The sequence below is a fragment of the Dermacentor andersoni genome, chromosome 10 (assembly GCF_023375885.2).
Source record: "Dermacentor andersoni chromosome 10, qqDerAnde1_hic_scaffold, whole genome shotgun sequence".
NCBI lineage: Eukaryota > Metazoa > Arthropoda > Arachnida > Ixodida > Ixodidae > Dermacentor > Dermacentor andersoni.
Genome location: NC_092823.1, coordinates 130,404,565 through 130,424,176, shown reverse-complemented (window position 1 = coordinate 130,424,176; position 19,612 = coordinate 130,404,565). Strand labels below are relative to the sequence as shown.

Sequence of the window (19,612 nt, the reverse complement as noted above, 5' to 3'; positions counted from 1 at the left end):
CACCTGTTCTTGTCGTTTGGTAGCACCAGGAGAGTACGACCCCGATAAAGCGAAGGAACTAATTTATCCAAAGTCACCACGCTTCACCATTCGTTCGAGACTCAAGGAACGGCTACCCGACAACGTAACGTTTCCAGGTTAGAACTGTTCGAGAAATCTCAGCACCCTTTAAAACTCCTTCCTATGTTTTTTTTTGTTATTTTAGCACCGGGTACATACGATCCGGACAAAGGCAATCCTGCTCTATTCGGATTGCCACCAAGAAGTAAATCAAGAAGCCCGAGAAGATCAAAGTCTCACGACCTCGAAGACAAACGTGGTGAGACAGAAAAAATTTAGGATTCTTGAGGAGTGCAGCGATTTTGTTAAAGATTAACTGATCATGACGGTTCCAACAATTTTGTCAGGTGGCTAATAAAATACAGTTAGCTGATGCGCTGCCGACCACTAAAGCTTTTATTTTGTTTATATCTAAAGCAGTGGCATCGCTTCATGAAAAAGCGAGCATGAGAAGCAGTTCATTCCGAATCGCGAAGACGACAGATGGAACTGCTGCTGGTACGCGCCATTTTTATTATATTGAGAAATACTGTCTTTTCGCGTGAGCAAACACGAGCTACAGCGTAGACAAAGTTAAAAAACTTGAAATCTTCGCTCGACGCAGTGAGTAAAAAGAAAGCGCATTTCTGTTCAACAGAGCGCGATTTGAAAGGTTCGGAGCAGACGATCAAACGAAGTCGCTCACTGAGTGGAACTCGCCAAAGGGACACTGGCGCCAAAAATGGGAAAGGTATGAACTTTGGAACAATATAAATACTTTGCGGTATGATTTCGCAGTGCTTTGTGCCTAATAACACTTTTTACGAATAGAAAAAACAAAAGAGGAGACGTCAGTATCCCCGAAAACTATGACACGAAGCAGATCGTCTCGATTGACTCGACAATCCGAATTTGGCATTGATGGTACGTGTCTCTGGATTGTAGAACTATGAATAAACGTTTTGTAAACGCTGATTTCAATTTTTTATCACAGAAACCCTCGCTAAAAGCTCGCAGGAAACAGTAAAGGAGCGCCGTTCGTTTAGGGTCATTCGCAAACAAGCAGCTGTAGTCGAAGGTAGGGGTCGTCCGTTTCCCTCGAACAAATCACAAATCATACGATCGCATTTGTCCAGGAGAGCCACCGCAGGTGAAAATCGTCGTTTCCGAAATGACGACTGACCGGAGCGAACCAGTAGGCGCTATGAAGAAAAAAATTGACTCAAAAGGTTAGCGAAGCGCTTGCCGACATTGCCCGTTTCAATAGTGCCGAAACACTACGCAGCTACCGAAAGAGAGGCAGCGTCTTCGAGAGTCGGGACGAAGAAGAGTGGCTTCCTTCGATCTCTCCGGAAAAAGCTGGACGGCACTGAAGGTATACGATGCACCGTCGCGTTTTCAACGTTACGTGCTGTGCGTTTCGACTTGACATATTTTCTACAATCTTTCTTCCGAAGAAATGTCTCGGACGTCTAAAGTGGCTAAGGCGCCCGCAACGCAGAAAACTACCACTCGTGTAGTGGAAAGAAAAATAGACGAAGAGCGAGGTATGGAACTTGTCAAAGTGGTATTGCCGCTTAATTATCTCCGCGTTGTAACTGTCACTGTGTTACTTTTAAGAACGGGTCGGCGCTGCTAGTCAAGCGGGAGCTATGCCTCGAAGGAGTCGGTCGCTCCGAGTCATCCGAAAAGAGGTGGACGAGGCACCAGGTATGCCATACGCAGCGTATTGAACACCGAGTGCGCAATTCTTTCCTCTGAAAACACCATGTTTCCTATTTTGCCAGTACTTATGTACTGTTCTTTTTTGTTGCACATATATAGATAAGCGAGCCAGGTCCACCGACGAACTGACTAGACGAAGTCACTCATTGCTTGTAGCACGAGCAAGGAAAGACGACATCGAGGGTACGCAGTGTAGAAGCTCGAATATTAAACTCTCGCTGCCTTTCGCAACGACCGCTGAAAATCATTTACGCGATTTCTTTTTTCTCAGCACAAGAGCCAGATAAAAGAGCTAGGCCTTCGGAGCGACGATTAGGGCGGAGTAGGTCCCTTCGAATCGCACAAAGCGGAATCGACGACATCGATGGTAGGTGCAGTGCATGCCTCAGGCATAGGCCGCAGAAACTTGTCAGTAATTATACACTCATGACGAGAGTGCTTCAACACTCATCACGTGGTTTCGCCTGCAGAAAAGGACAACGTGTCGAAGTCCGAGACTCATATAACTGCATCTCCCTCTTCGAGTTTTCGCAAGGAGCGGTACTCGGGTGGATACTTGGGGAAGAGTCTCGGTAATGGCGGTGAAAAAATATCATTCCTTTTTATAACTCCGATTTGTTAAGGCGTTCGCATTTCTTAAACGTACGCCATGATGTGCTCTCTCCGCCATGAGTATAACTTGCGCTTTTTTTCGCAAATTCAATTTAGAACCTGCTGCGTTTACAACGAGCGACGAAAGTGGTATGTTCGAAGACGACGAAACGATGGACAGTGTGTCAGCCCGGGACAGGACGTTTGTACGAACTCCTACTGGTCAGTGCGTTTCAACGTTGCCTTTCACCCGGTTATGTGAAAAAATAAATTACACTGCGATTTGCATACAGTTCATTAGAAACTTGAATTAGGTTCTTGAGAACTACATGACTTTGCCAATATACTTCGTGAATTTCACAATGTACTTAGCGGTGCAATGATTGACAGTATAGACGACATACTGTTGCGTTTACCTGCTCAGAAGAAAGTGAACAGTATATTACTTTAATAACCCTTCAGAAATTTATCCTTGCATTCACTGTTTACTTTTGCATCCTATATTTATTGTCATAAAGAATACATGCTAATCTGCGTTATACTTTTACATTACCCGACTTTACACCACAGACTCGTCCAGAATTCAAGTGTCCCCGGAGAGTTTCCGGGAATGGAGGCATGCTCAAGGAAGCATCAAAATGGCACCGAGATTTCCAGAGGGACTTGACTTCTGGAAACCACCCGGAACAGGGTCTTTATTCGCAAAGCTTTATCAGTCCTGGACACAGGAAACAGCTGTTTCTTCTGGTTAGTAGCCCCGTTGCGTCTGTCAATGTTTCTTCGTTTGTCAAGTCACCTTGTACATATCCATTTGCACAGCCTATCGGGCCTGAGTTCGTTGCTAAATGCCGACTGAAAACCTTCCAAGCTTGGCAAGAGCTTCAACTAACAGACAAGACAAAGGACTCACAGCTAGATGGACACTTTCAGTGATTAACTGTGGGCCAACAAGGAAAGGCTGGCCTCCTACAGTGGGTCTGTGGCTTCCCTTGTTGAGCCGCAGTTGATTATTTCAACGATCAAGAATCATTAAGCCTGTAATACTCGACATATCATGCAGGCTACGTTGACTTGATACCTCAAAATTCTGATTTAGGAACGCACAGTCTTAACGCACACTATACAGTACCATTTTCGATACGCTTGAGAGTTTTCAGATCTGGATAGCTAGAAAAGCAAATACTAAATAATTACTGTATAATTAAGTTATAGCCCAACTGCCATTTAATTGCTCTTTTTTTTCTTGTGCAAATGTACTCTCCATAGAATAAATACAGCGGAGCGGGTCGTTCTTATGTTTCTCGATGTGGAACTGTGTTTCGGCATTGCAGAGTTAATCCTTTTGGTCTCTTGAATAGACAAAGTGCATATTTTGTTTTATTTAGTGTCCATCCACATGGCCAAACGTTGCCAGTTGTTCATCGCATTCTTCTTAAAACATACGTGCGCGCACACACTAAGTAACGCACAAGAACACGGGAATTTATAAGCGCAGATTTTTCTGAAAACAACCCATTTCAAACCAAGTTATGGTAAATACAGCTAAAAGACGTGTGTTGGCCTATGCCAGCACTATTGCACGCTGAACGTCGGGGTTATCAAGCGGTCATTTACAATGTATCACTGCTGTCTAGCGTTCGTTGCGACACTTTCTGTTGTGCAGTTGACCAGACGTCGTCTAAATTGTTGCCTTATTCGCAGCTGAAGCAGAAGACAACAGCCGAGTGATGTTCCGCTCAGCTGCAAGCCTCCTCTTCAGGAAAGGTTTCGCAGCGATACTACGGAACGAAACACCTGGTACAGTTACCTGTGGGCGTCGGAGGGGCCTACGTGCACGTCTTGTAAATTGTAATCTGTTTGCAGGATTCCAACTAATCGCCATTACCCTGTTTCTGTACCGCGCGTCCTTACGGAAGCTATATAGGAGTGCGGTGTCAAATGTGAGGAGTTCCGGTACACTCTTTGTATAATGAAGATGATTGTACACTTACTCGTGCTAACATTTATTTATTCTACATGTTGCTACTACATTTGACTGTGGGATCAGGCTGCTTCTTCGTCGCGAGCTATTGCTTCTTAATGTGACACTAAAAAAAAAAGAGTACTCTTCTGCGCAGACTGCTAGCATAAAGAGGTTCGATACACGTTTGAAGTTTTCGCTGGTTGTCTTCAGTAGAAAAGAATTGCTTATGAGGCCAAACTACCCATCTGTAGTTACGCAACTATGCGCTGGCAGAGATGACGTCAGTGTTACGTCAATTGAATTCCTGATAAATTTTTTTCATATTTGAGTTACTTTTTGGCAAAAACAACTCAACAAGCGATATCACGTAGGGCTGGGAATGCTGTGTATTTAAAAAGAAGATCAACTATAAGCTAGCTTCTCGCAGACGCTGCCAATATTTATGACGTCACTGGAAGCAGAAATTGGCGTTACTGACTTCTGTTTCATTTCTTTTTCCGTCGCTGATGGCCCCTGTTTGCAACTCTAGAAGTGTAATGTGCAATACATAAATTTGGTGCAACTTAGCATTTCTGTGTAATGTTCATTTATTCGTCCGGTTACTTACTAGTAAAGATGACGCATGCGTAGATAAACCCAAATAATACAAAATACACCAGCGAAAGTGCTGCACAAAATGAACGGTCCTGAAGCTGTTTGTCCACGTGTACGGGTGTCAGCATGCTGCAACATTCGCGCCTTACAATTATTTTTTGTTCTGTTTTGCCGTCGACAGGACCGGGTTACTATAACCCGAGCATCGGTGAACAGCTACGCTTCCCTCGCATGCCGAGTTTTACGATACGAAGAAAGCTCAAGTGTCCGAAGAAAGAACAAACGCCTGGTCAGTGTATCCGATAATTGTGCTCGTAGTTGTTTTGAGTGCTGCTATTTACAGGCCGTAGAACGCGCTAAAAGCATTCTGTCAATTCCTCTGTCTTTGTTTTTATCATAACTTGAGCCCTCAGCCCTTTATGCCACAGTGTTTATGACCTACCAGTCAGAATTTCGTGTTCATTACGTCAGCGTAAACTGAATAAGGTATCGATATACATCTAATTAAGGGAGCGATAGACTGCAGTACCTCTTTAAAATGAAAATTCGTGATTGATGTCTGAATATTAAGTTATATGTAATGTGTGGCATACGTGGAATGTCATATACACAGTTTTCCCCACATGTCCCAGTTTTACACGCACATATACAATTTGTTTGTAGAAATCGTTCAAAAATGTTACAGTAATGCATTTTTCTGTTCTCAATCTCGAAAAATGTGTGATTTTCTTGCAAACAATAAAACAAAGCCACAACTGAAGCGGTTCACGTGTTTTTTTTTGTTCAATGGGATATGTCGATGTCGTGTCTTACTTTTTTCGCTCCTGCGTTGGGCGCAGCTCCTTGGGACTATAGCCCAGACAAAGCCGATCCTCTGGTGAGACCTATGTCGCCAGCTTACACCTTCGGACACAAGGACGACTGTTGTCATTGCAGAACCACAAGTCCTGGTTTGTACACTTGCAAAACGGCTACCCAGAGGGTCCTTTACAAGCATCTGCACTGGATCTACACTGCTGCACTTGGTTCACCCTGCTCTGCGCCACTTTTGCACCGGGTAGCACGCCTGAACACCTTCGCAGTGCACTGACTGACCAGCTTCTCTTATTCTTCTCCGTCGTAAGGCTGTCTACTTTGCAACGAAACGAGACCCGCTATTGCACCCATTTTCCTCACCGATTGCGAGCGTCCGTCTGTACGTTAGCACCGTGATGAAGTCTCCGCTGCGCAAATGGCTGGCTACACGATATAGACACTGAGTGTTGAAGTAGGATATATTTATTTCATACATTTTATTTCCGTCTGTGAATGCATGCGAAAATGAAGGTCGGATTATATGTACGGTGGCTTTCGCCTTCTCTTTAATGGAAAATAAACAGCAATGTGACCAGCAATGGGCGCACAGTTACTGATCTCTTCGATATAGTACTTGACAAAATGCGTTCTTTCGAAGCGTTTTTGAAGCGTGACATTCCAGACTTATGGGCAGAATATTAGCTGACAGCATTTCGGAAAACTTTGGTAGCATTCAACATAAGTTGCTGATGAACTGTGCAAATTTTTATAGTTCCACGGGAGGAACATTTCACAGGCACACAAAGGCACTGTGTACGGTTCTTGAATAACCGCAATGTTGTTGTTTATGTTCCGTGACTATTGAAAAAGGGGCGGGTATACGTTTAAATATAAGTAAGCCGTGAGCTATTACAGCTACTTGATGAGTTCCTCTAAAGAGAGAAGATGTAAACCCATCGCTCAATTGTTAACACCCACCTGGCCTTGTGTTTTGACAGCACCGGGTGCCTACGACCCCGAAAGAGCTGATCAGTGTGTCAGATCACTGGAGCCTAGTTACACCTTCGGAGTCAAACACAAGGATCCTAAAAGGGATAATTTTCCCGGTAGGTTAAAAGCCTTCCAACTGGCTTCACTCCCATTATTTAACCTCCTCAGAATAGAAAAGTTGCGAAGCTTCTATCCACTCCAATGTCAAGCTCCTGTCTTCATCCCAGTGAGTCATTGTACGGCTGAGGGTGGCAAGACAGTCGCACTGAGACAATGTATGATGACTCATGCTTTGGATGCCCGAAATACTTCGCATAATGAGCGTTGCTATCCCAATCAGTACAGGAAAGAGAAAAAAAAAATGTTAGGAGACTTTAGCACGTTATATGATGTTGCTGCTTTCGGGATTAAAATTTATATCCTCGCTCAGGTCTCTCCTCAACACCCATACGGGATTAAAATTTATGTACCAGTAAAGACATGGTGGCATCCTTATTACGCAATTTCACTTGTATAAGAGTACTTACGGCGTAGCAACTGAGGCAACTCGTTTTAGTTAGCCTTGCATGCATACTCCTCTCAAAAATGAAAAACAAAAGTCAAAATGCGCAATTATGAAGAAACCTTCGCAACCTTTCTATTTCGCAACGTTGGTTATGAGATTAACAACCCTTTTCTTGGCATTTTCTAAAGGTTATACTTGGCAACCGCACTAACAGCCGAGGTATGACCTTCTACTTATGTGTGGGTGCTCTGATTTCATATAACATGAAATGTTGTGTAACTTGCACTCTTTTTACATCACTTCTGGTTTTGGGAATCTGCTGACTATGCTTTCACTTTGCATGATGCTATGCTGGGTTCAGCTTATCGTTAGCTAAGCGTGCACCATCACACAGAACAAATGTAAAATTTTTGTGCAGCGAGATCTTGATGATTACGCGAACCAATAGTCGTAATTTAGCAGATATTTGTAGCACGAAACGTTCGCGTGATCTAATATAAAGGACGACCCAATATCGAAGTTAACGCGCTCATAGATGACGAGAAAGAATTTTTCATGCCACCCCTAGTGTTTCCGAAAATGGCGGCAGGACAGCGAACGCTAAGAGCGCGGAACGTTACATTTGCTCGTCTCATCTGTAGCCTTCTGTCTAGTCACTGTGGCGTTTCCCCAACGTTCAGCAACACCAACTAAGCACACTTCGTATCAAGCTGTGCTACCCCATGAAGCATTCGCGTCATCGCAAAGCATGTGACACATTGCAAAGACTCGCTGAATCTTCTCTAGGGTGTGGCACCTGTGCGTTTGGTATTGCGTTAACGGAAGCGCGAAACAAATTGACGAGGCAGTGTCGTCGAGATTTCACTGCAGAATTAAAGCGCGTATTCCGGAAAAAAATTGGTCCGTTGGTGCCCGCTTCGCTCACGATAGCACGGTATCTGAACCCACGTGGCAAAGAAACTTGACGAAGGGTCTTTCGTTTTTCCTACCCTTTCTTTTCTCTCTTTATCTCAGCTCCTGGCACCTACTGTCCTGAGAAATCTGACACGGTTCTAGCCACGACACCATCTTACACCTTTGGTATCAAGCATAAGGACCTTAGGCCTGACGATGTGCCTGGTAATATAAACGCTTTCTTTGTAGCAGTACTAGACGCTTGATTCTCGCTGTATACTTTTTTTGGTGACGGTGGCGCGCCCAATTGCAGTTGCATGCTGATGGCAAACGCCTGAATGTGCCAAGAAACGGGCGAATAGCATGAAAATGAATATTTACGCTATCAGAGTATTTGTTTCGCTTATCTTGCATAGAATAATTGTTTTATATGAAAAACAAATGCTCTTGTTATATACTTAGTAGAACCAATTGACAGAACAGTGGAAAACTGTGGGATGGACTGCTGGAACCTTGCGCGTTCATGAGCGAGCTACTTACTCACTAAACTTTTTCTATGTATCTTCTCGATATCTTACGTTGGGCCAATGGCATTGCGTGCGAAATAACTAGAGAACTTGCCATTGGTTTCATATGAGTGAAAAGGTGACCTCCTAGGGACTTTCCATAACGTACTTATCCTTAGCTTTAAGTGAACTTCTTACTCCGGCTTTTGTATTGACGCAATGCAATGCACAACGTGCAGAAAAGTAAACTAGCACTGCGAAAAGAACAAAAAGGAACTTAATGTGCTTCTGTACGCATGACCTCAGCACCGGGTGCCTACTGCCCAGAGAAAGCAGACACCGTGCTTGCAGTCACGCCGGCCTACACCTTTGGTACCAGGCCCAAGGACGCTAAGCCTGACGATTTTCCCGGTAAAGTGTTCGAATCACACAGCATACGTGCGCGCTGAGCTTGCCGGTGTTCGCTATTAGAGATGTTAGTACAGGTAATGTAACTATTTAATACGCTAGCTCTTTCTATCCGTTCCAAACATTATATTGACTACTAGGTAGTGCGAAACACCTTCATTTGACGTGGATGTGTGAATAGTAGACGCATCTATGTGGCACAAAATCCGATCCGTTATTTGGTATGATGGCAATGTTACCATTTAATTGTTCCGGCTCAGTTAATAGCCCTGTGCTGTTGTTTTGAGCAGTTACTTTCAGACAGCTAGCTCGACCAATACGTATCATGTGGGCACAACAGTTATGTGCTCACTGTTTCTACAGGTGCCCTTGAGCTGATGGTTATGAAAAGTGATGCATCGCACTTGCATCGTGACCTGATGTTGGGACCTTGCTGCGTTTGTTTTTGCTGTGACGTCATTTTACGATGGCGTACTCACGCGTGACTCGGTGTTAGCGTTACGAAAAGTTGCAAACTGTACAACCACTTATTACACGGCACGAGTTTTAGGGAAGTGAGTCTTTCTACAATAAGCCTTCTGATCTTGTTAACTTACCGCACAGTTGCCAACGGCGCGTTATAAGAACATAGTAAAATATGTGCCGTGCATTGCTAACCTTATTTAACTAACGGTTTTGCGTTGCGTTTTTTCTGAGAGTATTGGATTGAGGGCACGTTTTCCGAGGCGGCAGGTGAGCAAAGGCTACCGCCTTGAACATTTCTACTATTCAGTGCCGGAATATAGAGCGATGCATAAAATGTTTTCGAAATTAATATTGTTTGTTGTAGAGAAAGTGTTTCCATCTATATATATAGCATAATTTTACAAAGAAAGTCCCAGAGGTTTCCGACAAGAAAGCTTCGCAATAAATAAAATCACGATCCGGAAATCGTATCCTAAAGAAAGGCAATCCGTGCATCGGGGCAGCCACCAACGACGGCAGCAGTTAGCAGTGCGAAGGCTGTGAGTTTAAGCTGCGAGTAGCTGGGAGAGCTGTTCGTCAAATGTGTTTTAGGTGTACAAGTTGTCCAGAAATACTTGAAAATATCCGCAGACGTCGTTGGATCATGGTCGTAGCTCAATTTTGTCAACCTGCTTTTTTAGAAGTTTCAGATGTCAGATTAAAGAAACATGTTCTTGGGAACGAAAAAAAAAGTTCATAACGCAAAGGTTCCAGAAGAAGGCGGAGACTTGACGTGATTAAAAGTTCGGTGCACATAGAAGCCGCAGGCTGTGTGCTGACGCTTTGACAGGGGACCTTCTGAACACTAACAGCGCAATCCCCTGAACTTCTTGTTTTCATGTCCTGGCTCAATAAGTTTGCTTTTTAAACTGTGAATCAAGCATTTCACCTCATCATGAATTTTATATATACATACTTTGCATTAACCATCAAGATTTACGAGATTATCTGCTTTCATCGACTAGAGCACCTACTCTGCCACTGTCAATAAGATCACAAGAACTGCACCTTTCTTTCTTTTTCTGCCCTGCTCTACTTCATTTAAGGCTTTTCTTTCTCTCCGTTTCATTTCATGTAGGAGAATGTACGCCAGCTAAGCACTCGGCTCTTCAGTAAAGAGCCTTTTCTTTTTCATGTCGAAACGTTCTCTCCAGTCTCGGGCTTCCTTTGAACGTCCGCTCTTGTTCGAGTAGAATAAATGTATTAGCCATGAGGACCACGTGCTTCCATTAAATGTTTTTCGATTCGTGTATTCAAAAAGCAAGAGTTAAATGTGTTGCTGTGCACTTCACTAGGTGTCCACGAAAGATCTGATGGTTATGGCAGTCACAAACAATGTCAGGATTTTATACACTCTAAAGACAACACATTTCCGGCTGATCTTCTTGGGAGGGAGCAACCGCTTGCCCTATAGCTATATACACTTCCAGGCGTTCTCCAGTACTGCGACATTGTTTCTTCTACTTGTGTTCAGCTAGAATTAGTGAACTCTATTACAGTGTATAAGAATCCCCTAAATGAAGTGAAATTCGAGACATTAAGTAACTCCACCATAGGTGTAAACTGTAGGTTCTAATCTCTTTCTTAGTTCCCGCATTAAACGCCGAGAGGATAATAGCTTGTCGCGAATATGTATTTTGACGCTAACAGTCCTAGTAATAAGAAGCAGTCATCGAACTTTCTTTAACGTAGGTTAGGCTATTGCCATAACAGTGCACTAGAAACCCTATCTCCTCAGAGTTGCTGCAAGTATTGTCTGTGGACATAGCTACGACAGCGGAAGTAGTCATACTAACAGCTGCGCCGTTCCTGTCCGAGATTCAATTCTTGCAAATCTGTTGTGCGGAAGCCCGCAAGGTGGAGGAAAGTTCATAAAAGAAAAAACAACCCACTTCCCGTGTTACTTGTCTTTTTTGTCCTCTCAGTACTTCCTGAACATATTTGCATATTTGTTTTTTCACATCGTACAGCACTTATCATAAAGAGTGGCGTTCGTAGCGGGTAACCACTGGAATAGCGAGAACACTGGGAACGACATGCATGCCCCCCTCGTTCTCCTTATATAACCTTTCTTAGATTTAGGAATTTCGTGAGTTAGGAGCATGTTAAGGGATCTGAGCCCATCCATTGGTCACTTCCTGGACACTTTTAACGCGGTTCCTTGGGCAATTTAGTGCGGCATTGCAAATACGTCCAGCCCGAAGAGGCGAAAACAAAAAGAATCGGACAGGATGAAGTGCTGACTAACAACTGTTCTAATAGCCAGCGCTGAGTCCCGTCTTGTTTCTTGCTCCGTATTCACCTGCTCGAGCTGCAGCTGCTTGGAATTCAACAATTTCCACGCTAACCTCGCCACCTAACATTGCACTGCCCTTCATCGTCTAGCGCCGGGTGCCTATAGACCCGAGAAGGCGGACTCTGTCCTGGTCAGGACACCTGCGTACACGTTTGGCACCAGGCCGAAGGATTCCAGGGGTGGCGGCGTACCTGGTAAACTTTGGTTCCACTAATCACAATATATGTTCAATTCACTCAAACAACAGCTTTCTCTTATCCTTGTTTCTGCTATGCTACTCTAGCTAAAATGGACACGCCGATTAAACGATTAAGTGAAATGAGGCACAGCGTTTAAAATGGCTTCGCACTGAGGCTCTATAATTTGCGCTTATTTATATCCGTCGATGACAACTTTCCAGTGGAAGAGACGGCACTATAATTACCTACTGTTATTGTGGTATCCACGGCAGGCACAAGTGGCCTTTACGTTTTCGTAATATTAGACTATCACAACCGCGACGTGACGTAAACTAAGAAAACTCGTGTATTACTATTAGTTAAGACGTGCCTGTACCGCCTCTACTATGCATTCACAAGTGCGGTCTTCATGACAAGACGTAGTCATTGCCGTTGCTCAGGCTCATATTCGAGTGATAAGTAAAGGCACTCACAAGAGCGTGCTTAATTCATGACCGGCAGCAAACTGTTTTATTTGGCCTCGTGACTGGGTACCACAATGTATCGATATACATGACTAAAGAAACCTTAAACATCTCTTATGTTGGTAAGGGTTATCACTGCACTTACATCGGGACACAGCCATCACGAGAGTCTTTAAATAATGAGCATTAGTTCTTAGTCATCAGAGGGTCACAGTGCGTTTGTCAACAAGGTGATTGCAGTAAGGGCTTATTTTTAGTTGCACAAGGATTCCCACGAATGGTTTCATGGGGTGACCGACAATTGCACCTGTGTAACTACAACATTAACGCAGAATGACGGAGTTTGAAAAGACATAATACAACGAACTGACTTTTATGAGCATAATAAATTAGAAAAAAAATGTAGGTTAGAAAAAACAAGGTTATTGTGGGGCACCTGAGTAACTGCAATGTTAACACAGAGTGACGGAGTTTGAAAAAACATAATACGTCGAACGGACTTTTCAGAGCATAAGAAATTAGAAAAAAATGTAGGTTAGAAGAAGCAAGGCTATTGTGGTATACCTGAGAAACTACAACATTAACACAGCATGACGAAGTTTGAAAGGAAATAATACGTCGAACTGGCTTTTCTGAGCATAATAAATGAGAAAAAATGTAGGTTGGAAGAACCAAGGCTATTGTGGGTTAGATATAGATTTACAGTTTCTCAGGAAAGACAGAGTGTTGTGCGTCGACTTAGAGACATCCTTCAAGACCTATGCAGTCTTTGTGTGAAAATTTCAAACCGACTTGCATACAGAACTGCACAGTACCGTAGTGCTTTAGTGAGAAGGACGATATGAATAAACAAACGATCCACCCATGGGCTCTACCTCAAAACCTTTTTAGCTTGTAAACTCATAACGGGTTTTATACATGGCAAAGCAAATACTTCAGGTGCATGTCAGGACGTAGAGAACTAGAACCGATTGATATTTGGATATAAAATCTTTGTGAGTTAGCGTCGTGCCGGTACGATTCGTTTCTTTCCGTTGTCTTTGACAGAAACGCGTTACTTACCAATCTGTATGGCACAGCAGCAGGTACAGATAGTAACCGCAGTCAAACGTACAGAATACTTTGATGTACCCAGAACATGCCGCAGTATCCGAGTATAAGGTGGACTGACTGCAATGTTCCTTCTTTGTAGCACCCGGCAAGTACGACGTACCGGGAACCGACACGTACAAGAGCAAGTCCCCCGCCTACACGCTCAGCTACCGCACCAACATTCCCTCGGACCACACCAAGAAACCCGGGCCCGGCGCTCATTCACCGGAGAGGGTAATCACAACAATCGAGCTCGTCCTCTCACTTCGTGTTGAACAGCACAAAGTGGTTCAACAAGGTTGAACTACTTTGTCGAACTACTACTACTACTTTGCCGAACTACTTTGACGAACTTTTGAACTACTTTACTTTCGGCGATCTGATGCTGCATTTTGACTGTGCATCCATCGATGCAGAAGATAAAAAAGGGACAATGCACGTACGCAGTTTGCACCCGAATTTTATCAAAGCAGTGTAATCGGACGGGGCTACGGTATAACGACTCGCTAATTAAGCCGACCACCGAGGCCATGAGTTCACGCGATGGCGGTGTCGACATGGGCCTTCGCTAGCTCTATCTGAGAAAAACTTTCCTTTCTTGCTAGCGTGAGCTGATGGTGCCTCTCGGTGTTTGCTTTACCGTTGCGTGCACGTGTTGTCATTTAAGCTTACCATTAGTGTTTTGTCTCTCCCTGCCATTTTTTTCTTGTGGTGTTTGCGTTGAAGATAGCGCCTGGTGATTACGTGTTACTCGCGTGTCTCCTGTGTTTCCCTCTTAATTTTAACTAAAATCAAACTTTCGGATAATTTTTTTTCATAGATCTCTGTACAGTGCGGGTGCTTTGTTTCTTTCCGTTTTCTGCGCTGATTTGCCGCCAAACAAAAAGTTTAATTGGCAGAATGGCAGCGCGTGTGCAACGGTAAATACTTTGTTGTGACGACTAGAATCGGTCCTACTTTTTGGGCACACTGCTGTTTTATCGCAGCAACTGAAGCTCAGGTTGCATCGATGTAAATCTGTTTAATGAGATTGATGTTCCGTTGTTTGCAAGATTGCTGCGGGAGTACGTAGGTTTATGTCAAGTGTACTAAAAATTTCGTCCGCCCGTTAGGGGATAATTCTTGTCTGGAAGTAGTTCAGGTTGTTTACTCTAAAATGATGCAGGCAGCACCCATGTTCTGTCTGAGACAAGAGAGCTGGGAAATTTCCGCCATATGGAAAGGAAAACCGTGTTCCTGGACATGAAAGACCAGGCGGACTTATCTTTATAGTTCTTGTTTTGCTTTCTGTGTAAACACGACTCTGTCCTTGCAGGTCTGGATGAACAAGAGCAGCTCACCTCGGTTCACCTTTGGTATCCGGCACAGTCCTGTTGCCGAGACGCCCAAGCCCAAGTAGGACCTTCGTGTCAGCTAGTGGCCGACGCCCAAAACAACAACAGCCCGCAAAGGTCAGCACACTATGGCGTGTGCTAATGTCTGTACTGCATTGTGCGGAGACAAAAAGTTTCCAAATTGCTGTAACTCTTTCAATTGTTTAAATGAATTAGAACGAAGAGAATTTATGAGCGTTCAACTCCTAACTGCGTTCGGCTGCCCTATGACCTCGAGCAGAACACTCAACTACTCTCAGAAAGCACTAAAGTATACCCAGGACTCTTTCTGACGAGTATTCCAGACGTTTTCTTCTTATTTTGTCGAGCAATGCTTGAGACCTACTATTCTTCGCTACAGCCGAGCATGTATTCTTGCTATATAGCTCAAACTCATATTAAGCGAGCTTTATAACACTATTAATTGTGTTCAGTGTGGGCACTTTGCTTAATGGTTGGATGTTTAAAAATGCGAGCATTATTTGTTGGCTCGCGGTAAAGTGCCGGGGCGTTATGTTTGGGACTGTCGGTGTGAAACCGGATTATCCTCGGTTGGACCTCAGGTGTCTATAACTGCTCGGGTATCTCATTTGTGTCGCATCTCGCTCATGACTGCACAGAAATGTGGCAAACGAACGATAACAGTTGTCCCAGTTTCACGCTGCACAACCACTATCCGCAGTAAAATCATTCGGCAATGGTAATTTGATCTGCTAATTAAGCAACTAAAAAAACATCACGTTTCCTTTTTTGAATGGCTATAGATGAATTTAAAAGGGAAACCACCTTTCAGCGGATGTTGTGCATTGAAACAGATTTTTGTTATTTATTTACCGGTCACACGCCGTTGTCTCAGCGATAAAGTAGAAATGGGGACAGATGCGGCAGCAGAAGTTAACGGAAAGTACTAGGCCGACTTCTCTCCTTGCATCGTGGTTTCAACGACTGGGTCCAAGAGCTCCAGTCTAACAGTGTGTGGAAGTTGAAATGACCGAAATCAGTTTTTCGTTGGGAAATTTGTTTAAGAAAAGACTGCACTTAATAATTTCAATCTACAGGACGCAATATGTTAACAAAAACTTGTAGATATTATAAAAAATAACATCGTTATAAAATCGTTGTTTGTTATAAAAGATACGCTCTAAATGCTGGTGTCGAATATCAATGAAACTGAGCCATAGGTCATGTGTTTATGAAGATTTTTTTATCACTTCGCAAATACCCATTGCAAAAAAAGTGTGTTCCTCCAGCTTTGTACGAGTATGATGTGCTAAGCGTTAGTTCATGTGTTTTTTTTTTGTCTGTGTTTGCTCTACAGGACTAATGGCAGCTACGACAGAGGATATCAACGGCCGTCTACTGACAAGATCAACGCAACATAAACGCCCCTTTGTCATCGCATGGACGCCGGTTCACTGAAATAAGAACGCACAGCCTGTTAAAACTAGGACAGGCACCGCGTTTGTATCTAGCCATAAACTTGAACAGGCCGTACGCGTTCTATAGCTTGTAGGTTTTTTTTTTTTTGTGCGCGTTGCCAAAGACGACACTTTTGTAAAAGCCGGAGCAATGAACATGAGGTCCAGTGTAGTCCTAGACCGTCGGCAAGGCTGATCGAAGTTAACTTGTTGCTTTTATTTTACCTCCGCAATATTAATATCTTGATGCATTATTGGGCGCTTGGGATCAGCTACGTGTATAACCGATACTCATGCACAGCTAGCTACACTAACCAAGCTTCCTTTTAGATTACGCTTGAGAATGGTACGTTGTCATTTTTTTTCTTCGCCGCTTAAGAGTGAGCACGAAATTCAAAAAATAAAGAAGGAAGAAGAAGCCTAAAGTAAAGCAAATTTTCTGTCCTCATATTCGCTATTTTGTCACGATGCTTCAAGAAATAAAAGAGCACGAATTGCACAGGGAACAGAAATGTGTGCTGTACTTCTTTTTTCCCACCGAGTGAACAAATAAAATGTTGTTTTTTGTTGTTCGAAAGTTTGCCCTGCTGCATAAAACGGGCGGATGCATGTTATATGCACACGTGTGGAGTTTGCTATGTTCAATGAACAAGAATCTTTGGTTAGGATCACAGATCCATAAATGAGCTGTACTTATTTATCCTTTTTTCTCCATCATGACGACTGAGAAATAAGTGGAAGAACCCTACCGATCACGTGCACGATTGAAATCGTGCTTCATGTTTTCGTGCTTATTTATTATGTATCTATTTGATTCGAGGTTTTCTGGGAATAATACCATGTGCGGCATATTCGGTCATGGTGGCCTATGGCGGGGAATATTGAACGTAGATTAAAATTACACACATTACTGCACAGACCACACTGAAAAAAAATCGTAGGCGATCTTGTCTTATGATTAGGCCGTGCGGATCAGCAACAGGTAAGTTCGCGGTGTTCGATCACACCACACGCACGCAGGAAGTTTTCCCGCTTTAGAGTAGCCGCGAAAACTTTATATACACACTATATTTTGCAGGGTTAACCGATACCATGCCGAAGCAGATGCCGTGCAGTGATCAAATCTCCGCATGTGCAAATTTATGAGTGTGCGAGAATGCAGGACTCGTCAAAAGGTAATCTGGCTTCATATTGTGGTTTTATTACGGTTTCATATTACGGTCTCCTGCAATCATCTGCGTGGTCAACAGCGAAATCTATGCGTCCGAATCGAAGCAGCAAATTCCGCCGTAGGCTAGGCCCTCTCAGCCTAGAAACGGGTGCCATCCCAGAAAACCAGTGCCTCGCTTGAAGCCAGCCCACTTTTGTTCGTCCCTAGTTCCTTCGCCGAATGCTAAACCAGAGACGCGAAACGTTGCGTTGCGCCGCCTAACGCAGTCTTCATCAACACATCGGCTTTACTGCTCCATTGTGGAATTTACGCAAGGCAGGTCCGGCAGAAGGTGACGAACACATCTTTGGTTGAAGGTGAAGAGCGTTTTTTCAAGAGACGCAGTCGTCGACTGACACGGAAAGCCGGAGAGATGGCCCGAGTTGCGCGTTTGTTTCACACGCGCGCCCCTACCGTGATGAGAATGTCGGAGCGACTGTACAGCCTGGCGATCATGTGGCGCGTGTCCGGCTGCTTCTTCGTTGCCAACCTCGGTCCTCGTGACCTCGACCGAGCTCAGGTCACTTGGAAGTCCTTCTACAGCCTGTATTCCTTGCTGTGCGCCTCCATCCTGTTCTCGTTCAGAATGCTGCAGCTGTGGGCGGGAGCCTTCGGCGACACGGATTCTCGAGGCGCCCTCTCAACCTCGCTCCTCGAGTTGATGAGGAACGTCATCGGCTTGGAGAGCCTGGTGGCCTTCATCGTGATGGCCGCCAGGTCGAGCACCATCCTGAGGTTCCTGCGCAACGCCAGCGCATTCGAAGCGTCCGTGTCCGTGCCGGGGTTCCATCGGCCGAAGAGGCCGTACCCCGTTCCCTACGCGTGCCACGTCTTGTCCTTCGCGTGCGTGGTTCTCTACAGCGTAGGTCACATCGGTTGGCTGGTGATTGCCACTTACCGTCACATGACGACCAGTCAGATCCTAGAGTTGTTATACGGCGTCACAGCCAATGCCTTGTACATGACCAGCGACTACGGCAACAAGGCCACAGCAAGAGCGGTCTGCGAAGTCCTCGTAGACTACGTCAGCATACAGGTAGGCATAGAAATTATTTATGGCAATTTACTAAATTAGTGAAACACTTTTTACAGCAATTTGTGTTTTGCCACTGATTTAATGCTGGAGATTTCTATGGCACAAAAGAAGAGACAGCACTGGCCATCAGTACGCCAAATAAAGAGTTTGATTCTTGACCGAAACGTTTGAAAGTTTTTGGCACTTCGTCGTCAATACAACATACAGTGCAAAAAGAATTAGCAAGTGCGCATGGTGGGTGTTACCGAATTTCATCTCGATTTAATGGAAAGCATGATAGCAACTGTCGTAATTTCTTTATCCTCTTAAAGTTATGTAAAATGACAAGGAGCGATAATTTGGGCCCATAATATTTAAAATATTATTGAGCTTCCTGCTGTAGCAAGCAGTATGTATCCCTAAACTTCATTTCATCGTCGTTGCATTAATTTAGTCCCATCCTTTTCCTTGAAAAATTGTATTTAAGGCTGTGCAAACATCCAAAAGCGTATAGGAGTGCATATATTTCATGCTCCATATTATACTTGCCAGGTTGATCAGTTGGCCAATTCCTGCAGTTGCGTTTTATATTTTCTACGCCACATCTTGTCGTAAGCAACTCCCTAAGTCAAAATAATAGAGATAGTCTAATCGAAAGTTGACTATCTCTTTGGTATTTATGGCAGTTACCAAGGTTATCTCAATAATACTCTCGAATATATCCAGATCCTAGCTGCCAGTCTCATTCTCTCTGACTAATCCTACACGGCAAGCATCTCCGCTCTGAAATCCAGGTTACATCTTCCCTGGCTCGCTTCGCATCGCAAAACTGCTCGCCTTTGTTTACCTTACAGAATCGTTTATTCACGGCGCCCGGGTAAACAGACCCTCATTGCCACGTATCTATTGTCCCGCCTAGCATATCCTAATAGTGTGTATTTACCAAGCGCCCATTACACCTCGCATGCACCACACCTCGAAGTTCATTTTTATGCAGACAACTCGAAAAGAGAATACCATTTCGATAACGCTTTTAATACCGAAATTTCTC

The 19,612-nt window shown here is 44.0% G+C and overlaps 1 protein-coding gene across 5 annotated transcripts in view; it reads left to right on the top strand.

Annotated features, from left to right (window-relative positions):
- Positions 1-16,913, top strand: part of LOC126545058 (uncharacterized) — an 86,313-nt gene extending 69,400 nt beyond the window's left edge. For 2 of the 5 annotated variants that reach the window (XM_072285066.1, XM_072285063.1), the window contains 24 exons: positions 24-137; positions 206-319; positions 478-558; positions 698-790; positions 871-963; positions 1,034-1,117; positions 1,176-1,268; positions 1,325-1,414; positions 1,497-1,586; positions 1,660-1,749; positions 1,864-1,947; positions 2,036-2,131; positions 2,235-2,336; positions 2,473-2,577; positions 2,926-3,102; positions 4,057-4,152; positions 5,094-5,201; positions 5,752-5,862; positions 6,706-6,813; positions 8,217-8,321; positions 8,909-9,013; positions 13,646-13,779; positions 14,861-14,996; positions 16,237-16,913. In XM_072285066.1, the coding sequence (XP_072141167.1) occupies positions 24-137; positions 206-319; positions 478-558; positions 698-790; positions 871-963; positions 1,034-1,117; positions 1,176-1,268; positions 1,325-1,414; positions 1,497-1,586; positions 1,660-1,749; positions 1,864-1,947; positions 2,036-2,131; positions 2,235-2,336; positions 2,473-2,577; positions 2,926-3,102; positions 4,057-4,152; positions 5,094-5,201; positions 5,752-5,862; positions 6,706-6,813; positions 8,217-8,321; positions 8,909-9,013; positions 13,646-13,779; positions 14,861-14,944 (2,357 nt within the window). In that variant the 3' untranslated portion in view covers positions 14,945-14,996; positions 16,237-16,913. The remainder of the gene's footprint in view (positions 1-23; positions 138-205; positions 320-477; positions 559-697; positions 791-870; positions 964-1,033; positions 1,118-1,175; positions 1,269-1,324; positions 1,415-1,496; positions 1,587-1,659; positions 1,750-1,863; positions 1,948-2,035; positions 2,132-2,234; positions 2,337-2,472; positions 2,578-2,925; positions 3,103-4,056; positions 4,153-5,093; positions 5,202-5,751; positions 5,863-6,705; positions 6,814-8,216; positions 8,322-8,908; positions 9,014-13,645; positions 13,780-14,860; positions 14,997-16,236) is intronic. The other 3 variants (XM_072285064.1, XM_072285065.1, XM_072285067.1) reach the window with 3 other exon arrangements.
- Positions 16,914-19,612: the final 2,699 nt, after the last annotated feature.